The 20,239-nt window shown below is 44.5% G+C and overlaps 1 protein-coding gene and 1 non-coding gene across 2 annotated transcripts in view; one reads left to right on the forward strand and one right to left on the reverse strand.

Annotated features, from left to right (window-relative positions):
• The window catches only part of LOC119177799 (phospholipid-transporting ATPase ABCA3-like), an 84,697-nt gene that overhangs the window by 61,072 nt on the left and 3,386 nt on the right, over positions 1-20,239 (reverse strand). The window contains exons 3-6 of the mRNA XM_075867635.1: positions 18,559-18,810; positions 13,433-13,739; positions 6,933-7,181; positions 2,618-2,806 (exon numbers count right to left, since the gene is read on the reverse strand). Of these exons, the coding sequence (XP_075723750.1) occupies positions 2,618-2,806; positions 6,933-7,181; positions 13,433-13,739; positions 18,559-18,810 (997 nt within the window). The remainder of the gene's footprint in view (positions 1-2,617; positions 2,807-6,932; positions 7,182-13,432; positions 13,740-18,558; positions 18,811-20,239) is intronic.
• On the forward strand, positions 2,238-2,310 carry TRNAT-CGU (transfer RNA threonine (anticodon CGU)). The gene has a single exon. It is a non-coding gene; the product is annotated as a tRNA-Thr (tRNA).

A 20,239-nucleotide genomic window follows, 5' to 3' on the forward strand; every position in this document is an offset into this window, starting at 1 on the left:
CTTTCCCTTATATATATATATATGAAATAGATGATCAGAGTTTCTTCCGGCTACCGTAATAAAAGTTATAAACTTCGAGAATAGTGCAGTATAGGAAACAAAACAATAAAATATTTATTTAATCCTTACAGTTTCGGCTGGTGGACCAGCCTTCTTCGGAGGATGTAAGTGAAATGGTACAAGTTCCCGAACAAGAGGGTCACCCTCACAGTTTGAAGACCCTCCAAGAAAAGCGAGACAAACGGGCGAACGAGGTAGCAACAGACAACAAGAAGCAGAAGAAGGAGATGAACTGGAAAGGAGCGACGGAGAGCCGCCGGAAACGAGCGGGTAATTCTGGCATTGTTACTGGGTATAGGTAAGACGCGCCGCCAGCGGAGGCGACCAAGAAAAACGGAAAGATGTGGAACATGTTGCCGCTTACTCGCACCCACACATGGATCGAGTTTAAGTTCACGTGGTTCGGCGGCTGGCCCGCGGCATCAGGCCACACACACACACACACACACACACACACACACACACACACACACACACACACACACACACACACACACAAGAAGCATACGACGCGCTCCAGCTTTCGGAAAATAATGGCCACGTTGAAATGCTAATGTGCCCTCTTCCCCTCCCTCCACCTGCCCTCTCTTGCAGAAAACTGTACAACCAGTCATACTGAAAATTAATGAATGGGTATTCTTGTAAAGGATGAACAAACAAAACCGTAAACAAAAAATATAAAAATAAATAATACTAAAAAGTACTCAGAAATGAAAATAAAGTCTTATAATACTAACACGCGCCGTTCGGTTCACGTAGCATCGAATTCGTTTAGTTTCACGCGCTATATCGACCAACTTACCTGTACGACTTCACGTATGTATAAATAAATTAATGAGTAATTCAATTACTGTGTTTCACGAAACGACGCGGAAGCACGTCAGTCGCCCAGGGCTCTCGTTTATTCCGTGGGTAAGTGATCTGAATTTTTTTATGAAGTATGACTCCCGCTGTTCGCGCTCCCGTGTGTTCTGGAAGCCGCATTGTAGGAGTATGACACTTACGCGTTCGAAAGAGTGACCAGGAAGTTGGTCAATATAGCGCGTGAAACTAAACGAATTCAATGCTACGTGAACCGAACGGCGTGTGTTAGTATTATTAGACTTTATTTTCATTTCCGAGTGCTTTTTCAGTATTATATATTTTTATATTTTTTGTTTACGTTTTTGTTTGTTCATCGTTTACAAGAATACCCATTCATTTATTTTCAGTATGACTGGTTGTACAGTTTTCTGCAAGAGAGGGCAGGTGGAGGGAGGGGGAGAGGGCACATTAGCTTTCCAACGTGGCCATTATTTTCCGAAAGCTGGAGCGGGTCGTATGCTTCTTGTGTGTGTGTGTGTGTGTGTGTGTGTGTGTGTGTGTGTGTGTGTGTGTGTGTGTGTGTGTGTGTGTGTGTGTGTGTGTGTGTGTGTGTGTGTGTGTGTGTGTGTGTGTGTGTGTGTGTGTGTGTGTGTGTGTGTGTGTGTGTGTGTGTGTGTGTTTGTGTGTGTGTGTGTGTGTGTGTGTGTGTGTGTGTGTGTGTGTGTGTGTGTGTGTGTGTGTGTGTGTGTGTGTGTGTGTGTGTGTGTGTGTGTGTGTGTGTGGCCCGATGCTGCGGGCCAGCTGCCGAACCACGTGAACTTAAACTCGATCCATGTGTGGGATGCGAGTAAGCGGCAACATGTTCCACATCTTTCCGTTTTTCTTGGTCGCCTCTGCTGGCGGCGCGTCTTACCTATACCCAGTAACAATGCCAGAATTACCCGCTCGTTTCCGGCGGCTCTCCGCCGCTCCTTTCTAGTTCCTCTCCTTCTTCTGCTTCTTGTTGTCTGTTGCTACCTCGTTCGCCCGTTTGTCTCGTTTTTTTTTTTTTGGAGGGTCTTCAAACTGTGAGGGTGACCCTCTGCTACGGGAACTTTTACCATTTCACTTACATCCTCCGAAGAAGGCTGGTCCACCAGCCGAAACTCTTAGGATTAAATAAATATTTTATTGTTTTGTTTCCTATACTGCACTATTCTCGAAGTGTATATATATATATATATATATATACATTATATATTTATATATATATGCGCAAAAACATGCGCATAAGAGTGTTTTCACACTCGTCGTTTGGCTTAAAGATGGCGCTGACTGTCACTCCTACTTCTAAATTCACAGATAAACTCAAAAAAGTGGATGGAGGGAGGGCCGCTGTGATAGCTCAGTGGTTAGAGCATCGAACGCGTAATTCGAAGGTCGTAGGTTCGATTCCTGCTCACAGTTGGTAATTCTCTCATCCACTTTTCTTTCTTCTTATTTACATTCCATTGGTTTTATTACCTTCCCCTATACATTTCTTGGCATTACTGTCTGTTATATTTCATTAATATTGTGTTAAAACACGAAAAAACGAGCCCTTAGTTAAACAATTCTTTCCCTTATATATATATATATATATATATATATATATATATATATATATATATATATATATGTTGATAAGACAGCACGCAATGTGAGACGTGGGCACAATTTCCCTCTCAATATTTTGCGCACTGCAAAAGGCACGCAGTAAGTTGCAATGTCTCACCGAACTTCTCGAAGCGCTCGAGAACGCGGAAGCTCCAGTGCAAACTCATGCCGGGGAAGATGGACGTCACCAATTTGTGGCTTCGCTTGATGAAGTGATAGCCCTGGCCACCGGCATTCTCGAGCGCGAGGAACGGCATCAGGCAGCTGAAGGTCCAGTACAACATGGCAGCGGCTACCGCAGTGTGTGCTGCGCCGGAAAAAAAGGTAGTGCAAAGGGCGAGGTGTGCAGAACCACAAATCTGAGAGTTTTAAGCCATATTTTTACTCTGTCCACTCAATGCTAGGTGACCTTAGGTGCAATTGAGGCCCTTCCGGCTCTACGTCGTGGTGAGTTTATCACGTGTGTTCGATATGCTTTTCAGCTCTGTTCGAGGCTCTGTAAACATTGCGCTTGCAACGTTCTGTTCCCACACGCTCATTGGCTAAAAGCGTCGCTTCATACTGCTCCGGGGAGTTTGGGAATACAGATATAGAAGCCCCACTGCTTCAGCAAGTGCATGCGTTCACCACTGCGAACTCCCAAGAGCTAAGGGCTGAGTACCTCAGTGGTTCACGGAATGATATTGCCATCGGTATCAATGTCGTATACCTTTCATTAAAACGCCACTATGTCGGAAGTTACGTGAGGGACTGCGTAATACTTTTATTGGGCGTGAAATGGTACCTCTGTACAGCGTATTTTGTTTCTGTATAACTGGAAATGGGTTAGGAAATAATATATAAGCACATCGTTTACAGGCATTGGTTACGGACGACATAAAAATAATAGAGTGATTATGAATATTGTCACGGGGTCGTGACGTGGCCGAAGACAGGAGACTTGGTATTAGGATTTAACTGTTTATTTGGGCGAACCTGTGCCCGGTGAACGGAAAGTCCAATTACAGCAGCAGTCTCCCAAAGATAGCAGTCTCGGACTGATAGCGGCGAACGGAGCGTCGGCCTTCGATCAACAACAACTGACAAGCGGCGAAGCGCGTCGATAATTATACTCTTGCCGTCGAATGTTCTAGCGTTATCGCTGGCGGTGGCGTAGGTTCGAGAATAATCTGTACCGTTCGCACAGTGGGCGTGATCTTCTCGAAATGATCTACTTAAGTCCGAAACCTTCTCGAAAACTGCAGGCGCAGTTTGCGCTGAGAATCGTGTGGTGTTTCGGGACGATAACAAAAACTTGGGAAATGGAACGTTAATAAAGGGGACAAAACCTCAAGCAAGAACTCCGGCTGAGCAGTTACCACCTTGAGCGGATAATATTTTAGAGCTGCTTGTTAGAAATTTAATATTTATTACATATAATATAATATATTAAATATATTATAATATATTAAAATATTAAGATATACAATAAACCTGCACGTATATCAATAAACACCTAAGCAATACGGGCAAATTGAAGTCTAACTTGTGTGTACACCATGGCGACAAAGTAGACAGATTCGCATTGTCGGCGTCCAATACAAAAGCGTGCAGGCTAATAACTGGCAAAGACAAGATGGCGGCTTAACAGAATGCGCGTGCTGGCACGCTGGTCTTCTCACAGGAAGACCTGGGGCCGGTTTCTAATGTGCGATGAATTCTCTACAGATTCGAACATAAGTTAAGTTGAAGAAGCAAGGATTTCATAGGCTTTGCTTAGCTTGATATAGGCATCATGAATTAGTTCATGTGGCACATCAGGCGCTATCTATTACTACTTGCACTCGAGGCTTTCTCTCCAGCGCCCAACCTAAATGTTGGCAAGACTGGCCCGATTTTAAACTCCCACCTAACAGCAGTTAGATCAAGGTTCCGTAGAGCTAATCCTGGCGACTTGTAAGTAAGTAGCACAAAATTTTTGAAAAAGAGGGTTAGTCAGATAGTGACATATTGATGCGCTTACCCTGCAATTGCATTTTTAAAAGTGCATTCAAGCACAAAAATTTATGAAACATGATGGGATGCGAAGCAGCAGTGGTGCGCACGGCGTCGACCCAGTTGAAACGAACGTCAACTAGGGTGTTGCGAGAACGGTTTGAAGCGAAACTTAGTGCAACGTTTACTCGAGTAAACGTTTGTTTGAAACGCAAAGACATGGGAGCCGAGTTGGGTTATATCTAAGTTTCACCGCAGTTAAACGAGCCACAAAAGTTTTTCCACTCGACGTGTGGTTGAGCGCTGCAGGTGCCGAAGAGAGTGAAGCGAGAGAAAATTGAGTTGCGTGTGGGCGCTGCGGCGAGCGTGCTGTGGGTGAGGGAGAAAGTGACGTCAACGCACAGCTACGGTGTGACCTACTCAGCACAGCTCCAATAGCTATAGCGTGGGTAACGCGTTGCGGCGCATTTGTGCAGATACACGCTGGTACGGCATTACATACGTGAATCAAAAGCTGCTTTGCATCTAAACATACGGAAAATGTTTCATATATAGATGCTGGATCACTGTAGCTGCATAGACAAATCCATGCGTGAGAAAACAATACTAGTGTCGCAGTTTGCTCAGCTGCCCGATTTCGGGCATATTTAGTGTATTACTTTATCATATACAGCATGAAGCTTGGGCAGTTTTTGCTACACCAATCTTTAAAGCCACGAAAATGGGTGCATTTTGTGGAAGGAAAACCACCATGTACAGACAAAAATTTCAGAAAATTGCTGTGGTCCTCGACCAAAGCCAAAGTCTAGTGTGCACTTTTAAAAATAATAAAAGGGTTGCTTAAGCAAGCTAGAGCCCTATAAGTACGGATAGTCAAGTGCTGTTTGGTTTGTGTGTATGGTTTGTTCACGTCTCGGTCGGGCTAAAAAGGGACTTGCTCCCAGCAGATATTTGTGGAGTTTTTCTTCTCTTCACAAACAATTGAGACGTTTTACTGGTACCTAGTCTTAACTACGCCGCATATACCTTACAAGAAAAATAGGAGACAGCAAATATTGTAGCAGACCTGCCCAATATCATGCAAGCTAGCGACTACTTGTACCCTCTGCGTTTGAAAGAGTCCAGTATAGATCATATGTCGGCTGTGCTACCATGAAGCAAAAAACAAGAACTTCACAAAGGTCATTGAACTGCTGTCCTGGTAAAATACGTTTCCATACCGTTAAATGCGAAAATATTTTTTGACGTAGAGAGCGCATGTAAAAAAACTGGCAGAATCATCGTACAGTGGGAACAGAAGACATGCGAAGCACGAATGATGAAGGTCGCTAGGTCACTTTAAAATCAGCACAACGTTACAAGGCGGAGGTAAAAGGTGCCGTACATGAGAACCATGTCATGATTATCATGTTTGGACGTGTCATTTACCTTCGTAATCTATTCACATCACGTGAAACCAAATTAGGTATATGTAGAGCTAGCGAAACAGCAGCGAGCGCATCATGAGTGTGGCATGTAGTCATGAGGTTAAATGACAGGCAGGCCATGATTATCATATTTGCACCAGTCACATACCTTCGCCATTCTTTCAAGTACCGTAACACCAAATCTAGTATATGTGAGTCTAGAGAAACGACTGCGAGCGCATCATGAACGTGGGATGTAGTCATGTTTTTACATGACACGGATCTCATGATTATCATGTTTGCATCAGTCGCGTACCTCCATCGTCCATTCACGTCCCGTAATAGTAATTTTGGTATATGCGAAATTAGTGGAACGGCCGCGAGCGCATCACGAGCGCAGCATGTAGTCATGTTGTTACATGACACCCATGTCATGAGTTTCTTGTTACAGTCTGTCGCTTGTGTTCGTCATGCCGTCATGTCATACCATACCAGTTTTATAACATGTCATGTGAACGAAACCACCGCAAGAGCAGCAAAACCATGATTGTAAATCATGACATTCATGAAGTAAGTGTCTTGATTTTCATGTCATGACTAGTCACTTATGCTCATCATACAGTCATTTTATGCCATACCAATTTTGGTATCAATACCATTACCGATACGGCCAGGAGAGCTAGAAGTCCTAGGCGGCTAGACAGACAGACAGACAGACAGACAGACAGACGGACGGATGGACGGACGGACGGACGGACGGACGGACAGACAGACAGACAGACAGACAGACAGACAGACAGACAGACAGACAGACAGACAGACAGACAGACAGACAGACAGATAGATAGATAGATATATAGATAAATAGATAGATAGATAGATAGATAGATAGATAGATAGATAGATAGATAGATAGATAGACAGATAGATAGATAGATAGATAGATAGATAGATAGATAGATAGATAGATAGATAGATAGATAGATAGATAGATAGATACGCTCAAGGTCGCCGAAGTTCGCTAAGAAATGCTTCGCATTTAAAAATACTCACGACTGGCGAAAATCATGGAGAGCAACGTGGCGTGCATGAGACACGAGCTGCAGAAGCACATAAGGATGCAGAACAAAAGGAACGGATCACTGAACTGAATGAACGCGCGTCCATCTTCGTTCCTTTTGACGCACAGAATGAGCAGCATCAGGGTCACAATAATCAGGTGCATGAAGAAGCCACTGATGTAGTGGCTCACCCAGTAGACGCAATCGTTTAGGCCCACCACGCGCAGCATCTCTTTCATACCTGAGCGAAAGGCAACCACTCGTTAAAATATAGCATTATAGGTGAACCCGTGCGGTCGGAAGCTCGTGGCGAAATAAATCAAGCGCTCACCAATTGTGCACAAACACACACGGAAACACAGAGCCATTTTAGTCCAGCTACGAGAACCTAGATCGAGCCCCGCCACGGTAGTCCAGAGGCTGAGGTACTAGGCTGCTGACCTGCAGGTCGTGGGATCGAATCCTAGTTCAGCGGCTGCATTTTCTATGGAGACCCGAATGATGTTGGCCCATGTGCTCACATATGGCTGCACGTTAAAGAACCCCAGGTAGTCGAAATTTCCGGAGCCCTCCACTACGGCGTCTATCATCATCATGCTGGTTTTGGGACGTTAAACCCCACATATCAATCGAGAACTTAGATCAACGTCCCCATATTGTCACCGAAACGTCTTTGCCTCTATACGTTTTGAACGATTGGTCGGCCCTTGATTTTGTCACCAAGCATGTTTTAAGGAAGAAGCCTTAAATGCTTCATCTAGTCATGAAATCAGGAAATTTGGTGCATGCTTCCGTATCATCGCGAGACGATGATGTCAGCATGAATGATGCGTAAAAGACCAACCAAGTGATAATAAACTGTCAAAACTAACGTGGTACTCATGTGGCCGTACGTGGGCCGATGGCGTACCGATGCTTCCAAAGTTTCATTGTGACATGAAATGCCGTCATTTAAGCAGAAAGGTGTAACGCCAGAGAGTCCCTGTAACACCACAACGTCGCCACCATGGCCTCATGTAAGGAGATCATCACGCGACATCGGCGTTTGGTGCCGAAAACAGGCCGATCACCGAGACCATGCAAAGCCATCTAAGCAGCAGAAAACGTATGGAGATAGGGTCAGTACATACAGAAGACGTACAGTACATACATACAAGTACAGTACAAACAGAAGACGAAGAGTAATTATAAAAAGAGGATGGCTTTTGACTTCCAGTAGTCTTAGGCGTGTGAGTTTCAACAGTTCAGCTGCTTAATACTGTTACTGCACCGCGTAGTGAGAATAAAGAGAGGTTGAGGGAAGGAAAAGACGCGACTTCTGCAGCCCGAACTGGGAGCACGGCTCAGGGCCATGTAGGGGGAAGAGCATATATCGTGAAACCATCAGTGACATGCGCTCGCTTCGTACTACACTTCCATCTTTCACGTGCTCCGATTCGTTAAGAATGAGAATTCGGAAACTAGGGTGGACAAATATTAACGTGCAACGAAACTTAACTACTTAATGAGCAGACAAAAATCCCGCAACATCACGTACCTGCTAATCTCGTAACCAAATATTACACAATGTTATGTAACGATAGTCAAATCCTCAAAATCACATAACATCACGTAACTAGTGACGTGACCAAAATCAAGTAAAATCGAGTCACGAGACTAAAATCACGCATCTTCACGTAGCAACTCCTCACGTTCCTAATATATATATACGCAATATCACGAAGCATCTGTTCATTTCACTAAAAGCGAGAAATCTCATGTGAAAACTAGTCACATGACAGAAATAAATATGATGTCAGATAAACCTTAGTCGCATGGCTACAAATCACGTGTCATAAGGTGACTAAAATCATGTACCATCACGTAACCAAGTGACATCAGGGACACGGGCACTGATGTCACTTGGTTACGTGTCAATAGTAACGTAACTAAATGGGCCCTGATGTCACTTGGTTACGTGTCAATAGTAACGTAACTAAATATCACGTAACCGCCAGTCTCATGATTTGTCACAAAAAACTGCGTATAACTAAATATGTAACCACTATTGTGTAACATCACAAGACATACACACGCGACTAAAATGGCATGGTGTCGGTGTCGGGTAAAAGCGTGTCACTTGACAAAAGATTATGTCATATCGAGGAAAAACTGTAGTTTGGCTCAAACAACGTAACGCCCGTAATAATCAGTCACGTCGCTGTGTTCGCGCAACATCATGTTACATATCAAGTGCCACGTTCCAGACAGAAGCCATCTAACAGCTCTCTCAAGTCCCCGTCAAAATCACGCAAGAATTACGTAGTGTGGCGAACCGATTCAAATAGGTGAATTACCATGTGGGACCCTACTTAGTACTACTGTGACTATACCTTCAGCATTACAAGCAAAAACTTTGAAGGTGATTTGGCCACCAGCGCAGCTATTTCTTTCAAACTTGCCCACTTGCGCTAGCTGTAATTTTTTCTATAAAAAGAGGGCGATTGCACGTAAGTTCTAAGTTTACTTGGAAACACGGTATTTCTAGAAAAATAAAGTACTACAATAAAAAAATTCTAAAAAAAGCAGGCGGAGTGCCTACGCTAACGAAGCATGAATTAGGAATGTTTTACAATGAAGTGTAAAGTCGTGTTACTCAGAAAACCTACTACAGCAATTCCTTGCAAGCATTTCGCATATGTACTGACACTCTTCAATTTATTTCTTTGAAGTAAGGTTCCTAACTAGTCGCTAACGCACAATGCCCCGCTAAAAAATATAGTGATGGTACATAGCTGGATATGTTGCCAGAAAGAGAATTTAGTTGTTCAGATACAATGACAAAATATATAAAGCAAACTAATTTTCTGCATGCAAACTAATTACTGCATGCATTTAGCAACGAATGAAACTGCATTTTATAGTGTAGCCAATGTAAGTGATAGCCGCTTTTCGTCGAAACTTGATAATCATTTACTTGTAAAAAGATGTTCAAATTACCAGCCAAAAGCTACCTATGTCATACTGAAGTCATATTTCGTAGCCTGAAAGTTATGGCATAGCACTTAGTAGTGACGGCTTTCACAACGTGTTATTCGAACAACATGCATAGTAAGCTCTTGATTATACAAAAATTCCACCTTATGGTGCCTTCGATTGAACTGCTCTTTTCATTTAATGGAAGGAAAGTGGGCTCCTGTGGGGATGTGGTTCAAGCTGCTGCCACACGCGCGAACACGCTCAGCCCCAGCGACCCCGTTTTCACGTATCACGCGCTCATGCAGATTAGCTGGTAGCATTGAGTTCAGTGTATCTAAACACATAACAGGAACTCATTATTCAAACTCGCATTATATATGTGTCATTGTTTGAGATGTTCCGAATATAGCACCCTTACATTTATTGATGAACATGTGATTATTTGGTATGCCATATAGCTTGCGTACAATTTACGCCATGAACACCAAGTACTGGCGATAGAATTGTTCTTGATGGACAGTGTCGCTTGATATGAAGGGAGCGATCTCAATTCCGTATATTAAACGGTAGCGTAAAGGAACTCACATCGCAGAAATTCTAGCGCCGGGGTTGGTGGTGGGAAAAAATACCTTGTCCGTCATCAAATACATTAAAAAAAGTCAAAATAAAAAATATAAATTTGCCAGCCCTAAGTGAGGATTGAACCCACCTGGGTCGTTTGTGGGACAGGTAAATGTTCTACCACACAGCCACGTATCTGCTTGAAAAAAACTGGAGGCACCTTCCGCTGGTTGGAAATTCAGTGAAAGTATTTTACAGGATGTATAAACGCTTTCTGTACACAGGATTCATAATGCAACATGCAATGTCGCAATAATGTTGCATGGTTCAAGCGTATAACTTTCCATCGGGTGTCGGAACATGTGTTTATTATAATGACTTCGTGCTGTAAAGTCGGCGAGCCATTAGGAAGGCCCACAGGCTACTGGGCGTTTTCTCTTAAGACTATGTATCGGGTGCATAGCCAGTTCAAAGACATTTCACCTCCACAATTTCTTGTAGTTTAAGGTATTCTACCCATTACACACAATACAGCCATATGCGAAAGCTGCACTAGCACGAGTAAATTTCAGCTTTATCGATTACCTAGTAGCGATCCCCAATTTAAACTTCCTATTATTACCATACAATAAAAAAGCATAACCCGAGCCCACCTTACAAATCGTAAACCAGCGAAAGCTGAAACGTGCGTCCATAGTGTTAAGCAGTGGGTTCACGCCGACGTAGCCCTGAAGCCTTTCACAATTATTGGTACATTTTCACGTGCAGTTTGACGTCCCAAAACCGCCATATGCTTATGAGAGATGCCGTATTGGTGGGCTCCGAAAATTTCTACTACCTGAGGTTCTTTAACGTGCAGCCAAATCTGAGCACATGGGCCTACACCGTTTTCACCTCCATCGAAAATGTAGCCGCTGCATCAGGGATTCGATCTCGCGACATGAGGGTCAGCAGCCGAGTACCTTGGCCACTAGACCACCATGCATGGCTGGGCTTTCACAATTATTCGTTGCATGTTCGTTCTTCTATTGAGGTTACACACCCGTCTGCCTTGGGTCTACCACCATGCTTATTTCACGTGCAGCACATATACCTTGCATGATCACAGTCATTCAGAACTGTAATGAGCGGTTAAGTCCGTTCTACAAAGCGTCAATCACAGTGGTTGTTCTCGAACCACAGGCGGTCACACACGTCGCCTGTGACTCCAGTGGTCACTGACAACAGCTGCAGAAGCTACCAGCGAACACGTGCCCGCAATCACCACATTGACGCCGCCACTTCGCGTTGGCGCAAGCGTTCGACATCGCAAGCTAACTCGGTTGCTTGGTTCTGCAGCATCCGCCGGCGACCAGCGCTTGCATTCCCGTTCGTGATTTAGCGCGGCTTGGAAGGTTGCCGAATCATGGGTACACGCAGTTGCTGCCAGCACTCGGACTCCCTGGCCTGTTCTTGTGCCCGGACTGCACCATCGGCCCGTCTGGACACGGCGAATGCGAGCTCTCTTATATTTTCATTGTCGGCGCCCTTATAGAGTCGTCCTTGGCATACCCAAGTGCAAGGTTTCAAGAGAAACTTATGTGCGCATGCTGCGTGCCCCGGCTGTGGCGGGATGGATGACGTCACTCATAATTCAGCCAATGTCTCGCGTACTTAGGTACGATGCTGCGACTGACGTACCTGATAAGACAGCCAATGGAGACCAATTGGGACACTGCTGCCGGACGGTTTTTCATTTCTTCTAGCCATATACAGCTTTTGCCGTAGAAGTACGTTCGAAGTGGTTAATATATGCACTAAAGACAGAATGTCGCTATCGCGTTCAACACTTAAACGCGAAACTTAAAGGTGCCCAAAATGTTTTCGTGCTTTTACCAAAACACCCCCGCACACATTAACTACAATTAGGTACAATACGCCAGACTGGAGCATATTCTCAGGAATTGTGTGTGATTCGGACTCCCCTGGCACAATGCTTACGTTAAAGAAAATCATCAACTCTTGTGTTTTCGGAGAAATGACGACAAGCGAAGTTATGCGCCTCTGCACTTGCATAGTTATTTTTTTTTCTTTTACACAACCCCATATACTCTCTCTCCTACTGCTTATGCTTTCCTTACTCTATGGGGAAATTGTACCGCTATTTACGCGCTTAGAAGCCACGTTGCAAGATACAAAGAAATTGTGTCTTACACCGTGTTAAAAGCTATACACTCCAATTCTGCAGGCAACATCGATGGTCATGTGTTCATAATTAGGAATCAAATATGGTGATGTAATGTAACAAGCGACCTTAATAAAATATCAGATCATCACTTCAGAAATGGCAAATTGTCTACAAACCCATGATCGAGGCTATCACAGGAAATGAAAAGCGGCGCACATATGGGGACCTCTTCTATACACTCGATGGTGTGCCCTTCGCGCGTGAGGCCGGAATCTTGTTTCCTACACAGCAATATGCTGTGGTTTCAGGCCATACTCAAAATCGTTAACACCTTCTTATAAACACAATTTCCGCTACGGGACGGCTTCATGCTCTCCCATAGTAGAGTACCAAGTAATCTGAATTATTAACCACTCTTTTTAAACAATCAAGTATCTTCCAACGCTTACTCAGACATTGAGAACCACGCGACGACTTTGAGCTCTCTCATAGTAGAGTATACCTTGTGCTCTAAATCGTTACCCACTTTTCCTAAGCACAAGTCTTGGCCACCGGGACGGCTTTGGGCTATTCCATAGTAGAGTACCAGGTACTCTGAATTGTTAGCCACTTTCTTCTCAACGCGCGCACTATCTCGAGTAAAAACCTCCCTTCAACTCGAAGGCTCTCGTTATCCCATTACCCGTTCTTCAGGCCCCTAAAAAGCCCTTCCAAAACGACAGAGGGTAGCACGGGAAAATAGAAAAGATATGTTCGCGAGTCATAAAATTCCGCATGAAAAAGAAAAAAAAAAGCTTTGTTCGCACCGGTTGTTTTCTCCTCGCTGAGTCTAGCAACGAAGACGGCGAACGGAACCAGCATTCCGACGCAGAACCGCGTCAGTACGAGCGCGTAGTTCTTGGTGTCCTTGTGCTCTATGTAGGTCGGGTACGGGAATCGCTGTAGGTGCACGGGCCGCGTCCGGCTTGTGGTGCGATTGTGCCTAATTGACTGGTACTCGAGGTGCCGCTGCTGCAGGGCGCCCATGATGGGCAGCAGCGTGTTAACCTCGGGGAAGCGCTCTTCCTTCGAGGGCCCCTCGGGTTGCGACAGAAGGCGTTGCGGATAGTTGACCTGCGGACAAAGTGAAGAAACCTTTTAAAACCCGCTTGTAGACACGTACGTAGAACAAAAAATGAAACAATATTTGTAGAAGATCTAGCGCTCTCCGATAAATATATGCATACAGCGCAGGTCTCTCGGGACTTTATCTTAAGGGGACCAAGACGAAACGTTTCTTGAACTATTTTTTACGGTGTAATAGAAATATCACTCTCAGCAGTATTTGTAGCTGCGGAAGGTATTATCACAAGAACGTAGTTGCATGAGAGGCTCTGAACGCAGATGTACCTTTGCTCCATCAACGTTGAGAACTTATAGAGACGCCACCAGCCCTTCTCGCAATTGGTGAAAGCTCTCGTCGTTCTGCTTTCGTTGGAGTTCCTATAACTATGCTTGACCATCGTGATTTCGAATTTCCGACGGTTTTCAAAAACAACAAGCTATTACGTTGAGATGACATGACATCATACACCTCTGTATAAGCAACATGCTTCGTGCACCTGCGTCATGTCTGGCGGGCCCCGGCGTTGCTGCTGTCTCAGTACACGAACGAAGCTAAACCATCGAAAACATCTGGTCATGCCGAGTAGCAGTGCGCGTCGTTTCTGAGAGGAAGTGTAGGTGGCCAAACTACGTCACTCCAAAATCTTGATTCGGCTGTGGCGACTGCATTTCCGATGGAGGCGGAAATGTTGTAGGCCCGTGTACTCAGATTTGGGTGCACGTTCAAGAACCCCAGGTGGTCAAAATTTCCGGAGCCCTCCACTACGGCGTCTCTCATAGTCAAATGGTGGTTTTAGAACATTAAACCCCACAAATCAATCCAAAATCTTTATTGATATGTAGGGTTTAATGTCCCATAACCATCATATGATAATGAAAGATGCCGTAGTGGTGAGCTCCGAATATTTCGACCACCTAGGGTTCTTTAACGTGCAACCACATCTGAGCACACGGGCCTACAACATTTCCGCCTCCATCGGAAATGCAGCCACCGCAGCCGGGATTCGATCCCACGACATGCGGGTCAGCAGCCGAGTACCTTAGCCCCTAGACGACTGCAGTGGGGCCACTCCAAAATCTTAGCGACCTGGAAATTGCGTGCATGGTTGCATGAGCATGCTGAAATGTAGCTCAAGACGCGCTGACGATCATAGGGTCATTACGTCACACGAAGGAAGTGCTACTTTAATGCATAATGTTAACGCAGGTTTATATTGAAATTTTTGTGGAGTAACATATTTTGATATAACAAAACAAACAATATTTGAATGAATACTATTGAAAAAAATTGGCAGATCCCACGTACAGTGGAAATCGATGATGTGCGTAGCACGAATAGGAAATGTTAATATGTCACTTTAAAATCAGCACAACGTTACGAGGTGGAGGTAATGATGCGTACATGACTTCCGTGTCGTGAGTATCATGTTTGGTTCTGTCGTTTACATTCGTCTTCTAATCACGTCACGTGATACCAAAGTTAGTATATGTGGAGCTAGCGAAACGGCCGCGAGCACGCAATGAGCGTGGCATGTTGTCATGTTCTTACATCATACGCGTGTCAGTATTATCTTGTTTGCACCAGTCATATATATCGTCATCCATTGACGTCACGTAACACCAAATTTGGTATATGTGGAGCTAGCAAAATGGCCGCGGGCGCATCATGAAGAGCCCAATATAGGTGTTGACGCGCGCGCACGCTGAGCATAGTGACGCTACGTTAGCGAAACACGAGCATTCTATATAGTCTGACGCCAGGTGCCACCAGCGTCCATTAGCGCAGTCCGATGGTAACCTGTGTGAAACGTGACATGCTGCATTCGGCACCGATGCGCTACCCAGGGAACAGTACGTCTCCCTCTTTTCGTGACGGAGTATCGCCGGATGCGCTGAAACGCGCACGCGTCAAACAACGCAGAGTGAAGCGCGCCTGCGAGTATGTGGCAGGACCGGTGCCTGGCGAGGCACCGTCGGCGTGACGCGACGAAACGAATGCCGTTGAGCATGCGCACCGCGTCACGTTGCCATGTACTGGCGCCTTGACTGTGGCATGTTGTCATGTTCTCACATGACACGCATCTAATGATTATCATGTTTGCACCAGTCACGTACGTTCGTCATCCATTCACGTACTGTTATACCATATGTGGTACATGTGACGCCAGCGAAACGGCCGCGAGTGAATCATGAGCGTGGCATGCAGTCATGCTGTTACATGACACGCATGTCACGATTTTCATGTTAGGGTCTGTCTCTTGTGTTCACCGGACTGTCATATCATACCATACCAGCTTTTGCAATATGCCTGGTGAACGAAACTACCACTACTGCAGGATCATGACATGTTATTCATGACATTAATGGCATACAGGTCATGATTTTAATGTTATGACTAGTCAAATCTGATCTTCATTAAGTCATGTTATGCCATACCTTGTTTGGTATCGATATCATGATCAAAACTGCCAGGAGAACTAAATGTCGTAGATAGATAGATAGATAGATAGATAGATAGATAGATAGATAGATAGATAGATAGATAGATAGAGAGATAGATACATAGATAGATAGATAGATAGATAGATAGATAGATAGATAGATAGATAGATAGATAGATAGATGATAGATAGATAGATAGATAGATAGATAGATAGATAGATAGATAGATAGATAGATAGATAGATAGATAGATAGATAGATAGATAATGCTCAAAGTGTCCTAAGTTTGCTAAGAAACTTCTCATTTAAAGTTGTTGCCCACGTACGGCAGTCCATGGCCACGTGGTCCGCAGACATCAGATCGTTCATGATTTGCCGCAAGAAGCATTACAGGTCATTTTTCGTGGCTTTCAATGAAAAGATAAACATACAAAGCACCCTCTCATGAAAAAGAAAAAAAACTGGGTTCATTTGAGTCAATGCGGCGGAAAATCTTCACATCCGTGAGCTCACCTCATTTGAGTTTCCGGCATGTTGTCAGTCCCTTTAAATCCAACGTGCTCCAGTGAATATGAATTTACATCTCCTGCTCGCACTCTCCGCCCAGCAAATGTAGTGAGACATGACGGCGATCGTATTCCCCATCACTTACGACTTGTGTTTCCTCGGAGCTCAAGCTCTGATATAGAAGTTGCTTGTCTTGTCACAGAGGTAAGCTATGGCGCGAAGTGAAAAGGAAACTGACAAAAAGTGAAGTACGAACTGGAACTAGATTGAAATAGGAGACCGGGAGGAAAGACCAAAACTAAGCGTAGGAAGTCAATTTATCACTAGAAAGTATTTTTTAGGCAGCAGCAGCAAAAGTCAGCTGAACTAGCTGTGGTTCACGATGAAAGATTATTCCACATAATAATACAGCGCCAAATTTCGTCATTTTACTTGCTGCTTACCTCTTTGACGGAATCGCTTTGCATCGGTTTGTTCTGAAACGACCAAACGAAAGATCGCAAAACAAATCCCTACATTTCCTGGTTTTCAACAAACTCATCACCGGTCTGTGTCATTTTGTTGTCTATTCCCTCGGTGTGTTCCAGGCCACCCTGATTATTTTATTTGTGATTTTATAACTTCGAAACAAGAATAAGGTAAGGTGTGAGTTCATTTTACTATCGCCCCAACAGGTCTGCGCCAGGTGTTTCTAAGCGACTGTGGCGCGCAATCTGTGCCATCAAAAGATGTGCAGTTGGTGAGTGAAAGCAATAAAACAGATGTGACTTGACATCAAACAGATTTCACATTGCAACGTTTGCATCGTTATCGCGAAATATAGTGTGCTGGATGTGAACCTTTTGAAGTTGCTTTTTTTAGCGCACGCAAACTGACTTTACTGCACCAATTCAAATGGTCTCAAAGATTGCCGTTTCCTCTTTCGATCATAAGACGTTGCCATTCAGAAGTTTTAAATGTAGCTAGCTTAATTTCAATCTGAACTTACCGTTCCTGCGGAAGTTCAAGCGCACCTATAAACCCTTCTAATAATAAAAATACCCTCACTCGGTGCACGCCAGTTCCTGCTAGACACCTTTATAAATACTTACTTTACTCGCGGTAACTACAAATCAGTGAGAAGTAATCGCCAACATTGTATACAACGTCATAATGGAGTACGGAAGTAGGGCGGCAGCATCACACAAAAAGACCGCCTTCGAAATACACTCAGTGCTGATTTGGCGATCGAATCCCGAGGGGACCCAACAAGTGGAAAGCTCTGGGGGCGCAGTTTAATTAGCCTTTAGGCTTTCTGCTGATTATGAAAAATAAATCACTACGTCCGCACTCTTTCTTTTCGTTTTCTTTTTTTCTGCACCTTGGTTGAGGTGATTGTGCCATGCAGCACATTTACAGCACTCAAAATACTTCGGAGAACGCCGCTGTAAGAAACTCCAGAATAATTTTATCCGCCCAGTGTTCATAAACATTCACGCATATTTAATACGTTGGTGTTCTTTCACTTTAGCGTCATCGACCACGAAATGGCGAGGCAACGCGACGCCCTTCATGCTTAGCAACCAATAAAGTTTCATAGCAAACACATACCTCCCAGTTTTTACTGGTGCCTCCCTACTGGTATTCTTTCCAGCTTTAACTGGATACTAACATCGTAAATCATGCAGTGGGCGACTAGAGCTGGTTACACCAGTACATTCTACGGAACATTGCATAGACAACGACGGCGGAAGACCGGTTGGAGGTTATCTGAGACAGCTATCGCAGTAATGATGTTTCTTTATGTTCTCGCTGTCGAAAGCTTCGTCTCACTTCCTTACTGTTACTTCGTTACTGTTATGCGCGTGCTTGAATTCGTCGTGGCATCTCGTGTACTTACGCGCACGTCGAATGGTAGCCGACCTCCGAAAAAGTTGACGTGCAGGCTGACTGGCACGCTGTCTCGGTCCCCTGGAGCCACGTCCGTATACAGCAGCGCCACTGTGTGCACAGACGTGCCGTTTTGGAGGCGCATCGCTGCCACGAGCTCTTTTTCGGTCGCGAAGCCAGTCAAGTGGACCACCCGCAGATCCGCCATGGCATCATGCGTCAATCTCGCAAGGTACCTGTTCTCTACGGGCGCAAAGTACACCTGAAGACCCGTGAGCAAAGTGTGAATGAGTACGGAACATGCAAGCAATTATGATTTAAGTGAACAATATTGAGTATTTATGCCTCAACATTTAATGACGTGCCTTTCTATATACATAGCAAAGTGAGGGGCCTGTATGGGCCGCACCACACAGTCAAGTCAATCAGGACAGGACGATGCCTGATTGTCTCTAAAGATTATCGTAAACGCTCGTTCTTACTTTCGCGTTCAATATAACGTCATTCTCAATGATTTAATTATCAGTGATAATAAGTTATTTGATTAGCTTCAACTCACATCACCTCCAATGGCACCTTAACGGACGGCAAAGTCATGGTTGTAAGCAGGGTTGTGCGGTGTAAGGCCATGGAGCAAGAATACTTACGTCGTTCCCGAAGGTCACGTGTAGCCAATGAATGGCATGCTGATGTGGTGGTAATTTTGAATGCTGAGTTTCTGTGGTGCGGTGTAAAGTGCCTCTAATGCTGACGAAAGAGTTAAAATAACGGCTGCGTGCAACTTCACCAACACGCAATGATGGAGGCTACCTATTTCTATCTCCACAATATGGCGCAGAGTCTTATGTTTCGGTATTACGGAGTTGTCCGGGAGCATTATGAGAAAAAAAGAGGTAGACAAAGTAATGCACTCTCATATTTTGTTCATATCGTCTCATCATGGGCGAGAACATTGCACATTACCATGGCGCTATGAAGAAATGCAAGGTCTGCTTTGAAAGATCAAAAGAACACACGTTCGAGCACCGTCCTCACAACAAAAACGGTGGTTTCTGCTCGTTCTCCACACATCGATATCCTCTGTCATTGTGTCGGCTTTCGATAATGACAGTACTAGGAAGCTCGGGCAATTTCAGTCATGGCCATGATGTTCTGCCTCCCTATGTCGAAGCTTTTTAAAACGGGGTTTTACAAAGTGCAAGTATCTTTTCAAGTATAGTAAAATTTGCTTTAGTGTTATCACCTGGACCATTGTGTTCCTATTCCGTTACCTTCCCTTCTTATATCCCTTCTTTATATCAAAGCATATTGAAGTAACAGAGACGGGTACTTTTAAGGACGCTGTAACGTTCTGCAGTGCTGCCGCCTTCTGTGGAGGAGGTGCTTGGAGGGAGTAAAGGCCGAAGCAGTTCTACGTGAGAGTCAATTCAAGACGCGATAGCACGTTCAGTACGGAGGGCTTAGGTACTCTCCACAATACTGTACTAGGAATGAACTATATCGGGAAAGGTGCTGCTATATACGCCAGGATATGTAATGGGTTAGTGCGATTCCTGCCCTTATCGATTCACACCGCAATATACAAAAAGAAGGAAACACTCGTTTCGTGAGGACTGGCTAACCTCCCTGTCCTTCCTCTTTCAATCCTCCTCCTCGTTTAACAAACCAAAATGGCAGTGCCCATGTGTTTT

This window comes from Rhipicephalus microplus, chromosome 1, assembly GCF_043290135.1.
Source record: "Rhipicephalus microplus isolate Deutch F79 chromosome 1, USDA_Rmic, whole genome shotgun sequence".
Taxonomy (NCBI): Eukaryota; Metazoa; Arthropoda; class Arachnida; order Ixodida; family Ixodidae; genus Rhipicephalus; species Rhipicephalus microplus.